Genomic DNA, 23700 nt, shown 5'->3' on the forward strand with positions numbered 1-23700 from the left:
CACCTTACATAAGTGGGCAAGTGTGTACTTGTTACATGTGTGTGGAAAAGCAGTATTCTTTCTACTAATGATATTTGGCCTGACCAGGGTAGTTCCTGTTAGTTTTTTCAGCCCGACTTATTAAAAACAGCTGCTTAGAGATATTATAGATACCACTGTGGTAATAAGGAAATACTTCAAATCAGTAGTAGTTATAAGTTTGAGGCAATATGAGGTAGAGGGTTAATAGGAAGTATAGAAAATGTTGTGCATCTTGGTAAGATTTTCTTTCTTTTCAAAATTAGCAGAAAAGAAAGAAAATGTATCCATAAACATAATGAACATGGTATACATACTACTGCCCATTTAATGGAATAAGGGCACAGATTAATTTTGCCATTTATCTTAACATCTCCTGTTTTTTAATCACTATCCAGGTCATTTTTCATTTCATATACAGGGTTTTAGTAAATGTACTTTAAATTCTACTTTTTCTCTTAATTGCAGTAGACCCGGGAAACTGAATAAGCTTTTAAATAAATATGTAGTTTCTTTTAAAAGAAATTGCAGAAGTATATTATCCACTCTCTTATTTTAGTATAAATTTATTCTACAAATTGATACATTATGTTATTTTAGTTTACAAGTCTGCTATATTTAACATAGTTTTCCTTAAGGAAATATTCTTGGGATCTTAAGATATTGAATACCTGCCCCTGAACAAAACTCCTTTCTGATTTCAGCAATGGTTTTTGCTTAAATATTAATAGTGTGATACAGGCTGTATTCTGTTTGATTACCTTTCCATTTTTCTTTGGAGATTTGCTGAGAAAAACTTGTGCTGAAATTAAGGACCGAATAAGGACTAACAGACCGTGTCAGCGGTAGTGTCTAGCTGTGATAGTATTTCTCGTGCTGTATTTCAAAATAGTTTAGGAAAAGGGAAAATATTTTTCTTATTTTATGAAGTAGAGACGTGAGCAAATTTATTTAAAAGCATTTAGCAAACACATATATTAATTACTAAAATAATTCTGAATTCTATATCTCTTAGTTTTCAGAGTTCAACTGATTATTTACTTGTATTTTAAATGCCTGGGAGTATTTGTTAAATATTCTTTTTGGAGGTGTTAGCTTGGTGATTAAATGCATGTTTTAATTATGACTTCCTTTTCTGTGCTAACGTATGGATGGTGTTTTTGTGTGGGTGTATCAAAAGTGAAATTCTGCAAGTAAAATGCGGAGAACAAACCAGCATTCTCGGTTCAAACCACCTTAAAATGTAGAAGATTTCAAAATATAAATAGTTATCCACATACGATTTTTTTCTTCTATCTGTGTGGGACTGGTTGAAATCTTCACGTGCTAGTGCACTTGATTTTTTCTTATTCTGAACATTGATCCACACTTCTTAAAGTCAATGCAGGTATTAATTTAAACCAGAGAACTCGATTTCTTTCAAAATGAATACAGGAAAATGAATCACAAGCACAGTCATCGCAGTCTGACACTTTTAATTACATACAATTGTATGTGACAATCTAAGTCATACACAGAACAGATGAGCAAGTAAATTACAAAAAAATAAGACATTATCACAAGAGCATCTGAAAATGCATGTGAAAGAAACCTCTTTTAAATTTTCACTTTGAAATATATACCGGATTGTAGTTTAGATTGTTGGTTGATTTAGATTTGGTTTTGATTTAGTGTTGAGTTTTGAAACAATTTAATGGTTATAAAATTCATCATCAAAAGAATTATTCAATTTTTTTTTTTTTTTTTTTTTGGGGGGGTGTGTGTGTGTGTGTATTTTCTGTGATTTCCCTGTTTGATCTTTTAGACCATGTATTTGTGACTGTGTGTCTCAGTCTGAAAAAGTTACAACCGTAGTGGCAAAAGTATTTTATTCAGAGATTTAAGTAAATACTTACAGTGTTTTAGTTTCTTCAGTGAAAAATAAATTAAACTTTAGAAAGCAAGGTGGTTCTTGATTGGTTTTACCTGGCACCTTATTTCTAACAAGAGGCTCAAAAATGTCTTTTCTCCTTTGTTTTCATAGAGCCACTCACCAAATGGGAATTGATGCATAATTTAAAGTAGCTTTTGGCCAAATGCTCAAACTTTCAGTGGAAATTCTCCATTGCTACTGATTTCTTTTAGTTTTAGTGCATTCTATGATGGCATTTTTTAAAAATTTAATTCTAAAAAGATGGCTTGCATTTCTCAATCATGGAACTAAATGCACAGTATATTTGTATCCTACAAGAGTGATACCACCTGATATTAAATTAAGAAAATAATTTTCATTGTTCAAGAGAAGCAGGTACTTTTGAACTGTCGTTGTGGTTACCAGGTAATAATGTTTAAAACCTTTCCTGTATGCAGTACAATGCAAGAAACATGAATCCTATGGAAAATCTTAACAGTTGTTTTGACTGAGGTTCACAAAAATGCCTAGGTGCCAGTTATTCATTTCCTCAGACAAACAGTAAATTTGTGGAGGAGCTAGATGGGAGGCTACCAAACTTATTTTACTCATACTGAGTTTTCCTTTTTGCTCTTTGTACCAAGATTCAGCATAATAACTTATACAGGAATTATTTTGGGGTATGATTTTAAGCAGATGTTTAATAAAATGTAATAGTAATGATTATCACAAGGTCATTTTAAAGATCTGAATATTTTTCAAATTTTCATAAATACTTTGAAATAGAAAATACCTATAAGCAGGTTGCTAAGTCTTATAGAGATCTCAAACGGAATATGACAAAAAATATTATGCAAAAATTATCAGTTATTAAAAAAGCTAGTAATTTCTAATTCTGTTCAACGTATATCAGCTCAACTGATTTCCCAAGTCATTAGCCAACTTTGTATTGTGCCCTGCATTGTGAATTTCAACCCTGCATATTTAATTATGAATCTGTAATGTCAACAGAACTTGATTTAATTTAAATGAGTAAATGCACAAAACCAAATGAGAAATTACTGCAGGAGAAAAGGTTATTGGGAGAACTGTTTAATGCTGACAGTGGAGGAAATTAGATAGCCAAAATTATTTATGAAATATCAGCAACAAATCTAAAATACTTAAATGAAATATTTGAATATAGTAAATATGTACTGTTTTAGCATGTGTTCCAGAAAAGGATTGCAAGTAATCCAAGCTCAGAAACCCTTCAGTTTAAGCTGAAGGAAACAAATCTTGCTGGTTCATGTTTAAGCATTATCTTTCCTTTTACCATGATCTTTTAAGACAGATGATGTTAGTAATGGAGATGCTGCAGCACATTTTTTTACCAGACTGTTACAACAGCACTAAAATGCAAATATAAAATAAATATCCTGCTCAGACAAAACAGCTGTGACAAAACATTATGTGCATAGTGGGTGAGGAAAATCACATTTTTGTAGTCTACAGTTTGATCCTTCCAGAATTTTTGTGGCACAGTATCTGTAGTTAGAATATGGTGACAATTAAATTGCTAGAGAATATTTTACAACCCCTTAGATGTATTTCTCTGGCCCAACTGTTGCAGCATGTTCAAAACAAAATATTGTGTACATGTTTACATGAAGACCTGAAGCAATTTTAGGCTGTTACTCTCATCAACTTGCTTCTGCCTTCTTTCCTAGGAAGTGTGTAGAGAGCTCTGGTGTCTCAGCAAAAGTAACCGCTGTGTTACCAATAGTATTCCAGCAGCTGAAGGTACTCTTTGCCAAACAGGAAGCATTGAAAAGGGGGTGAGTACAAGCAATCTACTGTTCAAAGAAGTAATTTATTGTTTGCAGATTACAAGAAGGAAAAACTAGAAAATTAGAAAGTCCTAATGTTAAAGTAAGAGTTTAAAGAAGGAGAGATCCCAATAAATTAGCATTGTAATGATATTGCCCTGCAGAATTTATTTAACAATATTACGTGTATGTATATATATATATATATATATATATATATATATATATATATATATAAATATAATAAAACTGCTTAATTTATTTCCCGAGTTTAAAACAAACCAAACCAAACAATTACACTGTCTTTCCTTAATTTCTGTATTATTTCTGTAAAAGCTCTGTTTTTTTAATCTTTATTAAATTGTACAGAACTTTTGCAAGAGGATCATTACAATGATAGGTATTGCCATAGACTCTGAAAATGGCTAACAGGTCCAGAGCCTGAATCATTATTCTCTTAGGAGATAAAAGAATCTTTATTTCTTCAGACATCAGGTGAATCATGCAAGCTCATAGAAAAGAGGTTGTCTTAGTAAAAGTGGTTTCTAGAAGTCCATATTTCTCAGTGACCAATCTGTGCTGACTTTGCATTACTTAATACTGCATAGCTGTGTATCTTTGAAAAGCTTTGCTTTTCTACCTAAAAGAAAACGACCAAAAGTCAGTGTTGCAACAGATAAGTCTAATACTACTGTATCTGTCTGAACGTGTGAATTTTGATACTCAAACACTGAATATGTTTCAGTGCTTTCAGACATAATTCTGAAAATAAATTATAAATTTAAAAATTATTTAAAACATTTAAAATGTTATTCTTTAAAAAGAATAGTAATGGAGTTTTTCTCAATTGCAATGGAAAATCTATACATATCTCAGAGGAGTGAAAAATAATTTGGTCTTTAATTTACAGGTTTTGTACTAGAAAAAAAAAACAAAAACCAACATTACTTCCATATCCAGTTCCCAAGATAATATATTTCATTTCATGCAAGTTTTTACAAAATGATGACAGCTTATTATATCAGACAGTTTCTAGTATCTCTTTGAGTGTTGCTGCATCTGTCATTAAGATTTACTGCTCCAGATTGGATTTTTTCCTAACAACAACTGTTATCATCTGTTCTCTGTTCTGATTCTTGCCATGCTAGCTAGGCTAGTTTCAACAAAGATTACACTGCATTTTGACTTGCAATCAGATGTTTAAATAGAATGAAAGCTTTTGGGCAGCTGTCACAGTTTATTAATCCTTGCTGATGGTTTCCTTCAGGGCCCATGACCTAGCACCACTGTGATGACTTTTCCATGCTGAGTTTGGAAATATTGGTAAACCATGTTAAATACATTCATTGAAGGGGTCATTTTGAAAAGAGTTAGCCAATGAAAATAGAGAGACCTTCACGTTTTACTGAAAATGTTACCTTTTATTAGAGTAATAGAAAATGCTAGGAGCCTTATTCTTAAATCAACAGTCTAGGTTTATTTTGGAACCAGCACTCCTTGTCAGCTACAAGGAGCAATTTACCTCAATTTATATTTTTCAAACTATTGAAACTATAGAGGAGAAGTCAGGATGCTTGAAGACAGGTACCGTGTCCATTTACCAGACGCTTTAATCAATTAGCTCTCTACAAAACATCTCCAGTGTCTTCTCTTTATAGATTTCAGAGAGAAGTGTGGGAATCAGTTGTAGTTTACAAAGCTAAACTGTTTGTGCCCTTAAACAGCAGAGAATTGCAGCTATATACTTCAGAGGTTCCTGTAAATTAATAGTTCCTGTTAGCAAATAAACAGAAATCACAGTTTCTTCCAGATATGTAGTTCTCTTCACCGCATGCTAAGGAGAAAATAATAGGTTACAGTAACACTTTATTATTATTATAATAGTTACATTTGTATGGCAGTCACGCCTAAAGGCCACAACCAAATTAGGCCCTATTTTGCTGGGCTCTGTCCAAATATATAATAAATGACATTCCCTGTTCTAAAGAACTAGCAAGATCCCAGAGTACTTTATCGTATTTAAAGGATCAATTTCTACTTTTAGTTACACTGATGTAAATTCTGTGTTACTGTTAAGGCAAAATTTGATCATTTGATGATGGAGCGTCCATTAATATCTTATTGGCAGAGTTAGGAGGGATTTTTAGAATAAAAATTGCCTAACGCTTTATTATAATCCTTCTTGTAGTTGCTTATATAAATGTGCCAAACTTTAACTCTTTGGGTCAAAATGCAGTCAATCTCTGCGTAGGCCTGAAAATTTTTAGACTAAGTTATTCAGCTGTTTCTGCATAAAAGGAAATAGAACAGTGTGAGCGATTTTTTTTTGCTGCTGACAGACCATCTGTTATGTAACACCTTCAAGCTTTTGTGAAGGGGTTCATACATTGGCTGGGTTCAAAAAGGTATACTTTTCCCAAGTATTGCAGTAATTTTTCAAGTATAGATGGAGCTTCTCTCTGGTCTCACATCATTGTATAAACCCATTCTAAACATGTAAACGAGGGGCAAATGGGCAGAATGAGAAAATAGTGTGCTGAAAGAACTGTTTGAATATCTGGATTACATAGTGTTGCAAATTCAAGTTATTACTGGACATTAATTTTCTATGCAAAATAACCATAGAAATTACTGATTGAAAATCCTTTGTTTTAGCGGAGACAAAAAATTTAAATTGAGTTCACCTTTTTGTTTTTTCTGTTTGTAAAATGATATACATTTTCATCTGTATCACAGTGTTTGCTCTGTGAGTTTTTGAGAATCATGCTGTTATAAAATATCTAAAATTCATACAGAAGGGGTCATATTTTCTTTTACCATATTTTCTTTTACTGCTAATGATGTCTATAAAAAGAATCCCAAACTGCTCATATTATTTAGAGTTACAATTTGGTGCATATTTAATGTGTTTTGAAATGCATCTCCACTGTCTCTCTGCATACTAATTGAAACTTCCTTCTCCAGTGGGAGTGGACAATTAACATTTCAGCTCTAAACCTTTAATAAAAGATTGTATTTCTAGAATAGCTGTCAATTCTTCGTTATATATATATATAAAAATATTATATATATATATATATATATTTTTTTTTTTTCAAAAGTTGTTTACTCTGTAGTCTTCACCTCATTGTAGTGGATGGAGTAAATATGTTTCTGCAGCTGCATTAGAAACAATACAGTTTTTTGGACATTTTGAATTAATTAGACAGAAATGCAGCATCTGCTGAAAAACAAATTTTCACTAGAGAATTTGCAAGAGAAAACAAAATGCAGAGTAGGTCTTCAGATTTAACTTCAGTAGAAGAGAAAATCTAGCACTGAAGTTGTTTTTACAAGGGACAGTGGAAATGTAGGAGAAAGAAATACTAGGAATACAGAGAACAGTATGAAGAACAGGGGTTTTGTACAAGTTTTGGGGAAAAAAGCAGGTAAAATGCAGCTGCCTATTGTGTACAGCCATGATAGCACAGAATTGGGTTGATCACATTTTCTCTTTGTACATATGTGGTATGGATTTGGGTTTAACCTTAACTGTCTCTTTTATTTATGAATCTTGTTTTGGAAATGTTTATATTATTTCTATTATGTATTTTAAATCTAAATTGTAATATAAATTTTAGTCTTAGAGACATTTTAATTTTTAACATTTGATGTTAGTATTAGATAACTGTTTATGTAATCCTATGGCTTCTGTGAAAAAAAATGCTCCAAAGTGGTTATTGTCTTTCAGTTAATGAAATGATTATCACTTAGTTTGTCACTGTAATGAGAAGAAAGCCAGAAAACTATTTTTCCTTTCCTGAAGAATTAAGATGATTTGACACTGGCTGATAGCTAAGCCTCCAAACAGTTTCTTTCTCATTCCTCCATGTCAGGACTAGGGTGAGAATCAGAAAGGTGAAAGTGAGAAAAACTCATCTGTTGAGTTTAAGGCAGTTTACAAAGTGAAGGGGGGAAAAAGGAAAAGAAAACAAATACAAGTGATGCAAAGATGGTCACTTACCACCTCCAATCAGCAAACCAATGCATAGCCAGTCTGTAAGCAATAACTGCCTTGGAAGGACTCCAGCAGTGTTACTGCTGAGCATGGTGCCAGTTTTGTTGTTGAATATGATGTTCTAGGCTGTATACGATATCCTTTTGCTAATTCAGGTCAGCTGTCCTGGTGCTGTCCCTATCAATCTACCCCCTGGAGGGGCAAAGTGAGATACAGAGAAAGCCTTGAGGCTGTGCAAGCACTGTTTACTGACCAGTGCTATCAACAGTATTTCACCACAGGTCTAAAATACAGCAGCATCTAGGCTGAGATGAAAAATGATGTGATAGAAAAGGCGATTTTGAACCTGAGATTTAAAATATTCCACTTTATACACTTTCAGAGGACACTTGAATATTTTTTTAATTTTATTTTTTTTATTTTTCTGACTGGTAGAGCAGGAGGTTTATAAATAGAAATATGCTGGATTGTAGCAGGTATTCTTCAAAACGGGTTGAAGAACTACATATGACAAGAAATTAATATAAATATGAAATATATATAGTACAATGCATATTATATAATTTATATGATATGTAATATATAGCATGTGATATAATTTATATACTATATTATATTATGATAATTAAAATGTATTGAGAGAAAAAAAGGATAATGCAGATAGAAAAATAATGTTAGTTTTCACTTTTATCAATATTAAATGATAGCAAGTGTTTGTATGCAAAACTACTTTGTATCTAGGTGCCTTTGCTGATGATTAGCTACAGATTTTATTATTAACATATTAGATGTGCATTCATAGGCATTTTGACATGCTTGACAATTAAAGTACTTTCTATTTAAAGAGAAATTTCTAATGTCTGAACCTTTACTAATTAATGCTTTCTTTTCTGAATCACAACTACTGATGAAATTGTAATTTCATTTGGTATCATAAAAATCCAAAGTAAATCAGGTCTTTGCCACTGGCTGCATGAGACTGAGGCTTTAGGTGAGCTTTAGGATGAGAAAACTTGATTTTGCTGTACCAATTGAACTCCACACTGAGTCTCCTTATGCTGCCTATGGTCTGAACACAGATGTATCTCTTTCACTGTGTTTTCTGTGTTTGTCTCAGTGCATTCTTTCAAACTCATATTTCTGATTTTGGACACAGAATTTATCTTTTTTCTGAAAAGCATCAATATTGTGTCTGTTATGGTACTTCAAGGCAGTTAAGCAACAGATGCCCACCTTTTGGAATTGAAATGTGCAGATCTGGGACATTGTACTCTTGAGGCCATACTCTCTTCTGTTGCTAGATGCAATAATAGTGGTAATCATCTAATTGAACTGTTTTAGATTTTCTGTGCTACACTAGAATGTGGATCAAGCTGTGACTCATTGGTTATTTCTGAATTATTTAATAAAGTTGCTGACTTAGGAAGTGATGAACTTTCACAAGTGTCATTTAATTTGAATTCACTGACATTTCTTATGACCAATTTAAGAAACAATATTGCAAAGTTTCAGTTTGCATGAAAAAAGTACATTGTTTGTTCTGATGCTGAACAAATGAGCAGTTTCAGTAATTCTCTGTACCATGTCTCATGCCTTGGCACTGCTTTTGTTATGTCTGTAGCATTACAATAGAGGAAGTACTACAAAAGATTCTTCCTCTATTGTAGCTTTGTCCAGATACTTTTTTTAAATATAGGGGAATTAGTATTGGGGGAGATCTTTCATTTTGCATATTGAAGCCCCCTGCATGAACTGTTACTTGGAACTTGCTCTGCTTAACTAATTTCAGAAAGGACTCATAGTGTTTAAACTTAATACAGCTTCTATTTGGTGTTCCCTTATTATGAAACATTTGCAAAGATGTATAATGGCAAAGAAATTACTCTTTTTTAAGCTTGCTTAAACTTCTGTTGTGTGTTTGGGACTTACATCTCAGAGCTTAGTGAAGACAATTAACAAATCTTACATGCCCTTTCCAGTGTCTAAACATTGCTAGATTAAGTAAAATATTCGACTTGTTATCTGTTCAGAGAATGCTGATGCCTATAATTGGTCATTGCCTGACCCTTGTATTTTTCCATCATGTTAACTGGCAGCCTGAAAGTTAATTTTGTTTGCTTCCTTTTGGTGAAATCTTTCAGTGGTGCTATCAGGGAGAGTGCGTTCCTTTTGGCACTTGGCCCCAGAGCATAGATGGGGACTGGGGTCCGTGGTCAATATGGGGAGAGTGCAGCAGGACCTGCGGTGGAGGAGTCTCCTCATCAATAAGACACTGTGACAGTCCAGCGTAAGTAGCTAAAGTAAGCCGGAGCCAACAAAAAGACACAGTTGGAATTTATTCAAAACTGTGGTTTCACATGTTATCTGTAAAAATGTTTTGCTGCTTTGCCAGCATTTGTCTTCAAAATAGCAGACAGAAACAGTTAAACAGGAGAAGCTCACTTGGCACAGTTTTAACATTTTTTAATTTATCTATTATGTATTTAGTATATAGATTGCTGGAATTATATTTAGTAGTGACTAGCACAGTTTTATTTTTCAAACTTTCTTTTATACGCAGTGTATTTAAATTATGAATTAATTTTCTTTTTTCATTATCCATATAATCTCTGATGTTAGTCTAGAACATAAATTACTATTGCCAGTTATTTATTAAAAAAGCAACACTGTTGCCAAGATTTTGCATTCAGTGGTTTACATATAAACTGTAATTAGTAATATTGCTGAGCATACAGTACAGTTATGTTCTGTCACATTCAACACTTAGTTTTGACTTCCCACTGACTCTTAAAACAATTGAGCTACTTCTCTCCTTGCCACCACTCCCTATTGGTCCATTTATTCTTTCTCAAGAGGGGGCACCTTCTCCACTACAGCTTGGTCTGTTCTGTATATCACCTCGTAGTAGCATCTGTCTGCTTCCCAATGTTCCGAGCACTGTTGCAGAGAAGGTCTGACAGGTAAGTGCTTTTCTCTGTCACTAGTGCCTCTCAGATGAGGAATGCTTACTTATTTCCATTGCTGTTCTTTGCTGAATGAGACACTGCTTTTTTCTGTTTCTCCTTGTCCTGTTTGTGTTACTTCATTATAGCTATAGTTATCTGTAATAGTTTTATTACTCAGTACTTTGTTCTTGTTATGATCTCTACATCCATCACAATAGTTAACTTTAAAGTCTACTACTTCCATTCTTGTTTGTTAGCTTCTAAGACCACTTTCTCTTGAAAGCATCATGTTTCTTTCATGAAAATCCCTTCTGTGACTTCTGTCATTCCCGTCTTACCTTCTCCTCTTAGTACACTTAAATTTCTTTATTTCTTGTACCCAAATTTTGCAACCCAGGCTGTACTTCAGCTTCCCACAATGGCCTGTATGACAGGCACCATGATGTGACATTACTTCTACTTAAAGTGATCTTTCTACTTAAAGTGATCTGTCACTATTTGTTACTATCAGTCAAATCTGGAATATACCGCTACTAACTGAACAGATCAAAAATTATATATGCTCATAGATAACAAGTCAGACTTTAATACTGAGAGAACAATAGACTAAGCACATAATATTTTTAACAACACTATGTAAAAATGGCAGTGAAATGTTTGTGTGAAGCATGATTAATATTGTAAGATTTCTAGCTACTCCTATCTCCACATGTATTATGTTGAAAGGTAATTAGTAGTGTAGCAAGCATACACAATTTTTTTTTAAAAATTAATTTATTTATTTTTAATTATTCCACTGCTTGCATTAGGAAAAAAATTCTCTTTGGTTCATTAGGATTCCTGGTTAAATACCTGTAACATGAAAATAGTATTAATGCACTGTTTAGTTAACTGAAAATTCTTCTTTTCTTCTACTCTCAAGTTATGAGCCAAAGATCTGATGGCTGATTAATCTTCCACTAAAGTCAATGCTATTTATTAGTTGACCTCTGTGGAAGATAGATAAGGTTCTTGAACAATGTAGGAATTTACGAGCCAGCATCTTAATCACACTAATAGAAACCTGCTTACTCTGGAGTTTCCTCAGATTTAATACTACTTAATTCAAATCAGAATCAGATTCTTCCAACAAAATGCAGTCTTTGCTACTGACTCCAATATTAAGCAGGCAGTTTCTTCATTTTGTTATTACTAAGAGAGTAACATGAACATATGAGTAGGTTGTTTACACACACACACACACACACACACACACGCACACACACACACACAAAAGCAATACCTTTTTTATATGCTCAAAATAAAATTATACTGTGTTGCTTGAAATCCTTACAAACTAGATGAATACTGTGAGTGAGGATTTTAAGTACTATTTTGTATATAGTATACATTCATTCAAGCCAATGCTACAATTCTTATTAAGAAAAATATTTTAAAGTCTTGCCTTAAAAAATTGTGTAATTAATTTTTACATTGTATAATTTATGAGGGCTGCTCCGAAACTAATGCCTCCCTTTTTATTGTGTTATCCCATGCTATCAGATGCAGATGCTGGTGGTATGGCAGCAGAGGCTGAACCTTCCTGCCAGTATTCCATTATGTGTTGTTGCCATGTGACAGGTGGCAGCAGAGGGGCAGTCTGACAGAGTGGCATCTGACATGGCAGTGTGTATGGAACAGATGTCTGTAACTGAATTTCTGTATTCTATTCATGCGGAAGAAATAGCACCGACATACATTCATTAACAATTTGAATGTTTATGGAGACCAAACATTCATTGTGAGCACGGTGGGGTGGTGAGTGGTATGTTTCAGCAGTGGCGACATGTTCCAGACAGTCATGCACAGATGTCATGCCATAAAAAGAAGAGAGATTTTATCAGCTCATCCATGTGAATTGGCCAGTCACAACCAGGGAACTGTATGTGGAGCTGTATATTGACTTCGCTGTGTTAAAAGCAGGGGTTGCAATGTTAGTGTCCCCAAATTTGTGCCAGGTGGGTCCCACAGATGCTCACACAGGAACAGAAAGGACATCTTACGCAAATCTTTCAGGGCCTTATCAGCCAATAAGAGGTTTAAGGTGGCAGTTGCCTTGATTGCATCATCTTTCCAGATGGCTGTGCAGATTTTTTTGAGTGCAGCATGCTGACTCTTGTTCATTACTGGCAAAAATGTGTAGCTAATGGTGATGACTGTATTGAAAACCAATGTGTCTCATAGGTAGGAATTTGCTCTGTTATTGCACTCATTTTATCTGTTGTTGCTTCCAGGGAAATAAATAGGAGGCATTTCTTTCAGAGCAACCTATGTATATCTTATGTACTTATATTTATGCTTATAATATAAATCTCATGAACATGTGTTTATGCTGAACATAAACTAAGACATAAAACATCTTTTTCCAGGCCTTCAGGTGGAGGCAAATATTGTCTTGGAGAAAGGAAGAGATATCGCTCCTGCAATACTGATGTGAGTAAATTTTGTTCCTTTGTAAAGCAACTTGTCTGTTTTTAATTTTATCAGCAACAGATGCATTTATGCTTTTTTTTTTTTTTTTTTTTTTTTTTTTCCTAGTTCACAAAAGCTGTGAATTCAGCACTTTATTGGCAAGCATTTTTGTTTGGCACCTCTATACAGTGGAGACCCTACAGGAGATCTCTGTTTCAATAGGGTGCCCAACTGTTGCGTTCATTATTAAGGCCTAATGCATTTGGTTTTAAGGTGAACAAGGAGTGTAGGGAGTTCCATATTACATTAAACAGAAGTTCCGTCTAGCCTGCTATCCCTCAATAGTAGTTAATAATTAATATGTAGGGAAAAATGATAAAATTATAGGAGACAAGTGTGACATTTCCTTCTGTAGAAGTTTCCAGAAGCTGGGTGATGAAGGATTTCTTAAACCTCTCATTAATCCGCGTGTTACTTAACCTTCACAAATAAGACTATCCTCAGCATCCCTCTACTTCTAAACCTGCTTTTTATACCTGTATAACTTTCAGTGTTTACAGTCCTTTTTGATATTATGTGAAAATGTATTTCTTCCGGTATAAGTGCATTGCTTTACTGTCAGGAATCCACTGGCTCTTGTGTTACCGGAATGATCATGCAGTTTTGGTTCAACAGTCGAAGTAATGAGCTAACAGTGAGGAAAGAGGTGGGCAGTGTGCAAATGTTCAAAATGTTTCAGCATAGGAAGTTTTGCACGAATATGCACAAGAACTTCCTTACAGTGAGGGTGATGGAGCACTGGAGCAGGCTGCCCAGGGGGGGTTGTGGAGTCTCCTTCTCTGGAGATATTCAAGACCCGCCTGGATGCCTACCTGTGTGACGTGGTGTAGGGAGCCTGCTTTGGCAGGCGGGTTGGACTCAATAATCTCTAGAGGTCCCTTCCAACCCCTACAATTCTGTGATTCTGTGAAAATCAAATTACTAACAAAAAATGTAAATTCAAATAAGTTAAAAACTGAATAAAATTGAAAGAGAAATATACATAATAAAGCAACTCACAAGTAGTTTTCTAAGTAGCAATACAAACAAAAAGCGAGCTTCCATAATTTTTTAGCTTCAAATTCAACTTGGTTTTCTTCTCAGAACAAGAAAGCTCATAACAGTGGGAGAATCCATGCCTATGTGGTGTATATGACAGTGTTATTTCAGCTTTTCATCTTTGGATATATTTCATGAAAAGATGCAATAATTAATATTGGTTCCTTTAAAATACCTTGTTATTATGATCACTGTTAATTTTCATGTGTTATCTCTGCATACATGGATTTTCCCATGAAGTTTATTCACATTGTTCAACTGTATTACAAATTTTCAGATTGAAAACCAGTTCCATACTCCATATCACACCTGCTCTGTTCACAAGTCCAAGAGGTGTACTAGGCCTTTTTACCATGGTATTGTAGGAGAGCATGAAGCTCAGCTTCTTGTCCAGTATGAGTTGTAAATTTTTTCCAGTCCTACTGCCCTCCAAGTTAAGCCATTAGGAAAACCTGACTGTCTTATTTTTTCGGTATATTTCAAGAGATCAGCTGTGTTTGGTGTCTTTGTGCAATTTTCATTTGAATAAATCCAGCTTGCCAGATGATGCTCTGTAGTTAATTTACTGTCATTTCATTTTTCACACAGCTGGTTCTTGTGAAATTGGAAAATATCCTGTTACTTATAGCTTCAGTTCAGAAACAAAAATATTGAATGATACTGAACACATTTCTCATTTTAGGAAATTCAACAGTGAACTCAATTCTCCCACTAAGTAATGATTCCCTATTAAAGTCTTTTATTTGTTAGTTACCAATCAATAACTAGCAAATTAAACACACTTTTATGAACTAGTGCAGATATGGTTTGGTTTGTAATTGGGATGCAGTGCACTACTAATACACGTGACTCATTAATATCTTGGCATTATTTTTTATTTTCATCAGGAAACATATAATGTTGTAGGTGATAAAATGTTATTGTATTCTTGTACAAGACACTGGTATGTATTATCATGTATCTTTCTTTTAAGCCTGTATTGGTCACGCCGCTACCAGATTCTCTGCTTATTGTGGTCTGATATCAGACAAGCATATCAGACAAGCACATGAGAAAGTTTAAATAACACAATATCCTGCTACCTCATAAATATTCAAAATGTTTTAAATTATCTTTTTTTTTTTCCCCCCTTTTCTTTTTAGTTAGTACGTCATAGCTAGTGATAGTGTTGAAATGTTGCTAGGATTTCTTTTAGTCTTACCATTTTTAATTCCTTAGTGCTTTTAAGAAATTCTTCCAGATTTGCCTTGCTTCCCTTATTCTCTGTAAGCTTCTTGTTTATTATGAAGTGGAAATGGGAAAGGTCACAGAAGGAACATTTGGAAGGTGCCTGGGAAGGCCATTCTGGCTGTCCCCTGGTTCAGAGGCAAAATCAACTGTCATTAAACCATTTTCAACTGATAGTTGAGAAGCTGTTTAACTTGTTTTGAGATAACATTAGAACCTTTACTTTTCAGAACCATTTGCTTTTCCATCCTTTTAGACTCTTACTCTCTTCCAGATGTGATTTAGAAGAAAGTGTTCCCTCTGTGGCACCCCTTTCCTGTGTTTGCATACTACTGTTGTGTCCCCTCTTATTCTTCTTTACACTAGATAGTCTATCTGCTAACCATCTTTGATATCCCAGTAGTGTGCATTTTCTTGTAGTGTGGTAGCCAAAATCTACACAGGTTTTTTGGCAGTTTCTTTCAAAAAGAAGCTTAGAACTATGTTATCTTAGTGATGAAGTTATGTTTATGAATTTCAGTACTGTGTTCATTTTTTCTTAAACCAGTGACAGCATTTTTTTCAGCCAGTATTGATCCATTGCACCCAAATCTCTTTCTGAGGAGCTGGCATTTAGGAGGGTCATTCCTCAGGTTGAGCTTGTACACTTGTTTAGTCCAAATCCAAATGTAGTGATTTGCATCCATTGCATTATTTCAAAACACTTCTCAAGTTATCCAAACCTTTGAAGTTATTATCCTGTAGTCCAAAGTGTTTACTTCCTGCCTATGGTCAAATTTTAATAATTTATACAAGGAGTTGGAAAAAGAAACCTTCAATGTCACTGTCTAAGTGTTAAAAACAAACCTGGAACAGTTGCAGACCTGGACTACAGTATTTGCAAATGGCACTTTTAAAATTTGGCTGTGAGTAAATTTTTTTTAATCTAGAGAGAGGGAGGATGTAGGTGGGAGGGGTGGGCATTTTTTTTCAGTGCATAAACATATTGTAACTTACCGAAATTTAGATTTACTGTCTTAATGGTTTTGACAATTGTAGTCCATTTCTTCTTTTATAGTAATCTTCAGGGTTCTGAATAACTAAGAGTTGCTGAGACTAGTAGATTTTGTTTCGAGATTTATTACAGTCCTTAGTGCTTGACATTTTTAATGGAATGGTATGTTTGATTAATGTAAGCATTAAAAGTATTCAAATCTGTCATTGTTTTATGAAAAATGTTTTGTTAGTACATCTTTGCTCTTGAAGTTTTTTGCAGTGTCAACACTCATTGCCCATATGTAATTTAAAATGTAACACTCCCTAAAGCTCCTTCCATTCATTAGCAACAACAACAAAAAAACCCAACTCATTTTGACTTCATTTTTCTTTCAAAGATGAGTTAGTTCGGTTGCCCTTTCTTATGACCATTTTCATTCTTTGGAAACAGCACACACACTCCTACTAGGCATATTTCTCATCAAAGACTTCCAAAGCCGCATATGACTTCTTAATTCAAAAGGCATCTGCTAATGGAAACATTGAGATCAGCAGAAAAGAACATTAGTTAATGAATTTAGAAACAAAAGGTGATAGAAAGAACACTGTCATCAGAATTGTATTTTCTACCACCAGCCACTTTCTTGCAAGAAACAGTACTAAAGCTTAACTAATTGCAAGTGATTTAAAATATATATAGGATTTGAAATTCAAGCTGATAAACATTTAAGGTGTAGAAGACTCCTTATCTTTTAAATGTCATAAAATGTTTTGCTTACAGGTTATGTAAATGCTTTCTTTTCATAAAAGTGTGGGTGTATGCATGCCTTACAAAGATTCTTGTTCTTTAGCCTTTTCTCACACAAGAATGTAGGCAAACTATTTCTGTTCTTTCTTTCCTTTATGCACAAATTCATTCATAGGTATGGTTATTATTTCTCATCTTCTGATGAAATCCTTTGTTAATAGGAAACCTAGTCAGTTACAGAAGTCTGTCTGACCTGAATATCCAAGATAAAAAGATTTCTCTAAGATAAGATGTTTGATGTTGAGTCAGTACTCCTTCAATGAATTGTTGACAGCTGTTAAACTGTTTTTGCTCCAATGTTTAAAAATCTTAGTATTCTTCTTAGATTTTTTTTACTCAAAATTTTAATTGTTTCATTATTTTGTATGGATGTTCTTCATATCCCGTTATAAGTTCTTACACTGTTTCATGATTTGCCATCTCCTGAAGAGGGACTGGAAGCACAAGCAGCCTGTAGCAAGTTACTCATGTACAAACTCCTAAATCATTGAAAAATGTGAAATATCTTACCCTACATGGTCAAACTGTAATTCCCTTTTTTGGGGGGGAGAAGAATTAGAATGAAGCTATTAATGTAGCTAAAACTAATTTCCCTACAAACAAAATGCAGCTTATGCAGTAACGATTACAGTGTTTGATATTGAAGCCTTTGACATCATTCATCTTTATAATAGTGAATGATTCTCTTCAGGGGTGATCTTATTTTTTAAGTAAGATCTGGAGTCTTTCAGATGTTCCAAAGCAGGCTAGAACATCTGCTTCATTGGCATTTTTGATTTTCTTTGTCATCAAAGGTAACTGACAAGATGTCTTTAGTAGCATTTTCTCCCTTCCTGTTTCACTACCTACACTACCTTCAAGGAGCAATATCCCAATTGATCACTTTCATTCTTTGCTATCTTGAGTTCCTACAGTGATTTTAAACTTTTCCAGGCTTCCTAAATTTCCTAGCTGAAATTCTTCCTGTGTTGTGCAGACAGGTGTGAAAGAACACAATGCATCATGGATACCAGAGATGCTTGTTTGGGTAGGTTAAGGTGACTTACAAAGCATGATGAAAAGATGTAACTATGACAGCAGTAGCCCTTCTGTTTCCTGTCTTAAGTTTCATTGATGATCCCCTGCTCCTTCATCAGCAGACATTCTAGTTAAAAAATAAAACTTTGTTGGAATGTTGGCAAAGTGTGCCTTGCCAGTGCAGAAAAGAAGGGAAGGTAGTCACCTCTGGCAGTACTTTGCCTAATGCAGCCCAGGATACTGCTTGCCTTCCTTGTGGTAAGAGTATATTTTTTTGTTTTTAACTTGTCCACTGTGACTCCCAGGTCCTTTTCTGTAAAGCTCCTTTTTGACTGGAAGGCCACAAGCATGTAACTGGTTCACGGAGATATGCCTTCCTGTGTGCGTGGCATTGTGTTTCCCTTTTATTGAACTTGCTGAGACTTCTGTGGACCCATTTTCAGTGTCTCTGTGTACCAGCATGATGGGTGTTACCAGCCACTCATCTCAGTTGTCTATTGTCAGCTCTTATCCATCATTCAGATTATTGTTGAAATTTATAATATTGCCTCAAAATACATCCAGTATCAACACCAAAAGATAAGTAAGACTGCATCTCAAAAATCAGATTACAATAATTTTATTCATAAAGAGGTTTTCATGGTGCCATTTGCAGTGGACTTTAATTAACTTGGAAAGGTAACTGTGCAATAGGAATAACAGCCATGCAAATTAGTATCTGAGCATGTGGAACTGAAGAGTGATGGGTATTGACGAGTATAGATGAGATTTGACTGCAGACTTTGCAGTAGGTTGGAACAGTTCCTTCTACTACTTGAAGAATAAGAGACAAAGAAACAAATATAATTGTTACAATTATATACATATATATTACAAATATATATATATACATACATTATATGTATTACATTACAATTGTAATGTTTTGTTTGTTTGTTTGTTTTTACTTTGAGTATTTTTCCAATTATTTATTATTGTTATTATGAGAATGAAATTAAAAGAAGTACTAACAGTAAATTTTTAACCAGTACATTTTATTCAAAAATATTTTTTTTATTAAATGGAGATGGTAGAGAATTTCAGACAGTTTAAAATTGCAAGACTCCCAGTATCCATCATTGTCATTTATGTTCAAAATTGGAGAAAACTTTTGTAGTTTGTGAATCATAGTGCAGTGGGCTTGGTATGGTAAGAACTTGATTAATGTGAGAATTATAATTATTAATATTTGCACTGTGTAATAGATTTTTATCACAAATATTTATACAGACCATTTTGTTTGCAGGCATTTGAGATTCCTGAACAGTGCTAGCTGACTTAGATGTATGTAGGAAGACTAGTAAAACTGCCATGAAATGAACTCTTCTATTGCTCATAAAATATTAATATTTATTCACAACTCTAATTTCTGTCAAACAATTTCTTTTCTCTTTCAGTCTAAAAATGATTTTAATCTGTATTTCAAATACTTTGTCTCATATCACTTGAAATCATAGCTGCTACTTAAACACTGATAGCAATGTTTTAACATGCTATGTGGATTCTTGGTGTGTTCAGGGTCATCATTATTATTTCGGACTTCCTCAAGAAAAATTAGCACAGAAATAGCAAAGAATTCAGTTTCTCCTGGAATAAGAAGAGAATTTCTCAGCTTTGAATTGGAAATATGCATTAGTGAAAATTTAAGTGAAAGCAGTTTTTATGTCTTAATTAATGCTTAGAGTCAGGACCAGACATGGTGTCTAGTCTCATTCTTGGCTTTATTGCAGTGCTTTTTTCAAAGCTGCAAGTAAGCAAAGATGATAATAGCCTGCAGACCTGCGGATAGTGTTATAATTTATTTCTCAATATCTTAAACAACAAATGTCAGTGCAGCTACTTCATGTAGTACAACTGAGGCAAGAGCTCTTACCAGAATGATTTTAATTTTTTTCAGTTTTTATATGTGTGTTTATAAGGAGGTAGCTGACAGATTGATTATGAAGTATAGTTTGGCATGATTTTGTTTTTCTGGTTTAACGGAAACTGTTATAACACCTGCCTTTATTTAAATTAATAATTCAATTACTTCATGCCAGCTGAAAGATGCAAAATAGACATTTAAATTACAAAGAAATAAAGAAAGTGTCAAAATCAGAGCCACAAGGTAAAGCAAAGAACCATCTCCTAGTCTTCTGAATGTTTTTATTTGTAATATGGACATTTCTTTTCATTTTGATGTTTGGAAGGAATAAACTTTGTTTTGGTCTCTGTTCTTTTAGCCATGTCCTGCAGGGGCCCGTGACTTTAGAGAAAAACAATGTGCAGACTTTGACAATATGCCTTTCCGTGGAAAGTATTATAACTGGAAACCCTACACTGGAGGTAATATGTAGTTTCACAAAAACATTATCGTATGTGAGGTATTCAAAAATGTAAAGGTTTTATACAGAAAGTAATGTCTTCATATAGAGTCTTTCGATGAAGATGTGATGAGCTGAGTTATGTTTTCTTTTGTCAGCTGCTGAAAATCATACAGAAAAGCCCTGAATATTCTAGCAGGGATTTATATATCTGTTTTTTTATTTATTTTAATGTGAAAAGAGCTTGAGAATCATTATAGAGACTCTATATTAAAATACAGAGCCCTTTTTTACCTGTGGATATAATAGAATTAAAGGTTGTGTAGCTTATCTGTAAGTGAATTTGATGCTACTGTGTTAAGTTTAATATAAACTTCTCAATAATTTTTTCCTTAATTAAGTTGAGAATAGTGGGAAATGGAAAAAGGGGATAAAGCACCACAGAATCTCTAAAAATTACTTTAAAAATATGAGATTTGTATAATTTCACTATAAAATAAAAAGGGTATTTTTTTGAGGTAGGAAAAAGAAAATTTCTTTTTAGAACAGTTTAATCAAGTTTAGTTGCATTTTGGTCACTATTCAAAGTAAGTCATTCTTTGATTTTTTTTTTCTGTTATATACTCTGAATAAGTCAATTTTTCCCTTTTGTTTTTATATTCACTGGTTTTATTTGTAGTTTTGTTTTAGATCAAAAGCCTGGAAGTGACCACTGTGATCACATGATCTGAGTGGTAGTGTATTTTGTGTAGACAAGAGTCCTATCTGAAATAATCTGATGTTTTTGAACTAGGACTACATTATTTTCTTATTCATGTTTGTCAAATGCTGCTGAAATGGTATCTTTTAAATTTGTTTTGTAATCATTAGGATTATATTAACATAATAGAATCCATTTCTAGATATCCAACCTTGCTGTATCTTACCAAAAGAAATTATTCTCTTTGAAAAAAACAAGTCAAGTAAACAAATCAATGATGGAACACAAAATAAGGTGCCTATACTACATGTGAAAAATGTAAGATAAGATCATACATTTTGGATCAATTTTTGCACGTATATTAATTTTTCAGGAACTCTGTTATTGTTTTCTTTACTTTTGTTGTCTAGGTGGGGTTAAACCATGTGCATTAAACTGCTTGGCTGAAGGTTATAATTTTTACACTGAACGTGCTCCTGCAGTAATAGATGGGACTCAGTGCAATGCTGACTCACTGGATATCTGTATCAATGGAGAATGCAAGGTATCAGAAATAAGAGTAGATAAAAAGAACTGAATATCTTAAACTTCAGTGAAGTGTTTTATCAAGCAGTGAAGGTAAAGGTGCAAAAAAACATCATCTTGTTAAAATATTTTTTCTTAGCATGTAGGTTGTGATAATATTTTGGGGTCTGATGCTAAGGAAGATAGATGTCGTGTTTGTGGAGGAGATGGGAGTACATGTGAAGCCATTGAAGGTTTCTTCAATGATTCATTGCCCAGAGGAGGTATGCATGTTTATGTCTGTTCTGTTGTTGCATTTAGATAGCTATTAAATGAAAAACAGTACTTCACTGTTTTCCATCATGACATTGATCCTAGTCACTCACTTTGACTCCTTTTGCCTAATTGTTTTGGTTTAATGTATTAGTTTGGATTTATGTCAAATTCAGCAATGTCCTTTATTACTGAATATTCAGCTTTTGTGATCTTAAATGCACTTAGTAAGAAATGAATGTGGGTTTTTTTGTTTTGTTTTGTTTTTTGGGTTTGGTTTTTTTTTTTTTCTTGGTGTGTGTGGATTTTTTTGTTGCTGTTATAGTGCTTTGGTAGAAGAAATTATATGAATGATTTTAATGTGCTTAGTGATATTCCATAGATGTGACTATACTTGAAGTTTTAGAATAAAACAAAGTTTCTTAAGATAATGTTAACAGCTTGGGGAGTGTGTATGGACAATTAGCTGAAAATACATCTTAAAAATACCACAGTACTAGTGTTGACAGTGTGTTTTACTAATGCTGGATCTGGAGTCAGTTCTGGGTTCTTAAATGTAGGAAAAGAACTGATGCACTGAACTGACTTCAGGTCTCTTAGGGGCCACTAAGATAGTTGTATGCTGAAAAAAACACTCTTTGAGAAGAGGTTGAAGGAATTAGGCCTATTCTGTCTGGAGAAGTGATATTTCATGGGGACCTGGAATCAGTCTTCCAAAAAGTATAAGTATACACTTTGTATACTCATAGTATACACTAGTATACTAGTGTGGAGATAAAACCAGTCTTTTTGTGGTAGGCAGTGGATGACATGATGGAAGAAGCAGAGACAATGGCTGTTTAAATAGACAGACAGACAGACAGACAGACAGACAGACAGACAGATAGATAGATAGATAGATAGATAGATAGATAGATAGATAGATAGATAAAATACATTGCCTGAATGGATGGAAGTGTTTCAGTTGCCCAAGAGTTGTATGATTTCCACCTTTGGTGTTTTTCTTTACCCTGTACACGTATAAGGTGCTGTCTAATCTCGCCTTATCTCCTAGCAAATCGTACTTGTAGCAAGAAATTGGACTAAGTGACTGTCTGAGGTCCTTAACAACCTGAATTATCCTATTATCCTGTGATCATTTTATACATTAGTTACTTGTAATGCAATGTTGAAAGTATTTTGTCAGCATTAAAAAAAACACAGATACATAAATTTGTATTACATTTTTGCTATGACTTTAAAATGTGTGTGAAATTAGAAGAGTCTTCATTTATATCACGTGAAATGGAATGTTCTAGTATGTTTGAATCCTAGTAGTGTTTAGGTGTAACCAATTTAGTAATGGTTAATTTAATGACTAATATAATATAACAAGAAAAAAATATACCATTTTCTCTTAGGGTACATGGAAGTTATTCAAATTCCAAGAGGTTCAGTGCACATTGAAATAAGAGAAGTAGCAGTGTCCAAGAACTACATTGGTAAGAGCATGCTTTAAATAGCAGACTGTAAATGTTAGTTTTGATGTGACTTGAAGCTATGGTTTTCTGTTTTTTTGCCCCAGTTTGTTCGGATGCATTCTCCCAAGTGGAGCTAATGGAGTTCATAATTCCTCCTTGACTTAACTGCAAACTCAGGCCAGTCAG

At 33.8% G+C, this 23700-nt stretch overlaps 1 protein-coding gene across 5 annotated transcripts in view; it reads left to right on the forward strand.

Annotated features, from left to right (window-relative positions):
• Positions 1 to 23700, forward strand: part of ADAMTS6 (ADAM metallopeptidase with thrombospondin type 1 motif 6) — a 145430-nt gene that overhangs the window by 87128 nt on the left and 34602 nt on the right. For all 5 annotated transcript variants that reach the window (XR_004305532.1, XR_001551922.2, XM_032441252.1 and 2 more), the window contains exons 12-18: positions 3619 to 3726; positions 9856 to 10001; positions 13068 to 13131; positions 20497 to 20599; positions 21688 to 21821; positions 21942 to 22065; positions 23455 to 23535. Coding sequence is in view for 3 of the 5 variants with exons in the window: in XM_032441252.1 (XP_032297143.1) it covers positions 3619 to 3726; positions 9856 to 10001; positions 13068 to 13131; positions 20497 to 20599; positions 21688 to 21821; positions 21942 to 22065; positions 23455 to 23535 (760 nt within the window). In the remaining 2 variants the exon portion in view is untranslated. The remainder of the gene's footprint in view (positions 1 to 3618; positions 3727 to 9855; positions 10002 to 13067; positions 13132 to 20496; positions 20600 to 21687; positions 21822 to 21941; positions 22066 to 23454; positions 23536 to 23700) is intronic.

The sequence above is a fragment of the Coturnix japonica genome, chromosome Z (assembly GCF_001577835.2).
Source record: "Coturnix japonica isolate 7356 chromosome Z, Coturnix japonica 2.1, whole genome shotgun sequence".
NCBI classification, from domain to species: Eukaryota; Metazoa; Chordata; class Aves; order Galliformes; family Phasianidae; genus Coturnix; species Coturnix japonica.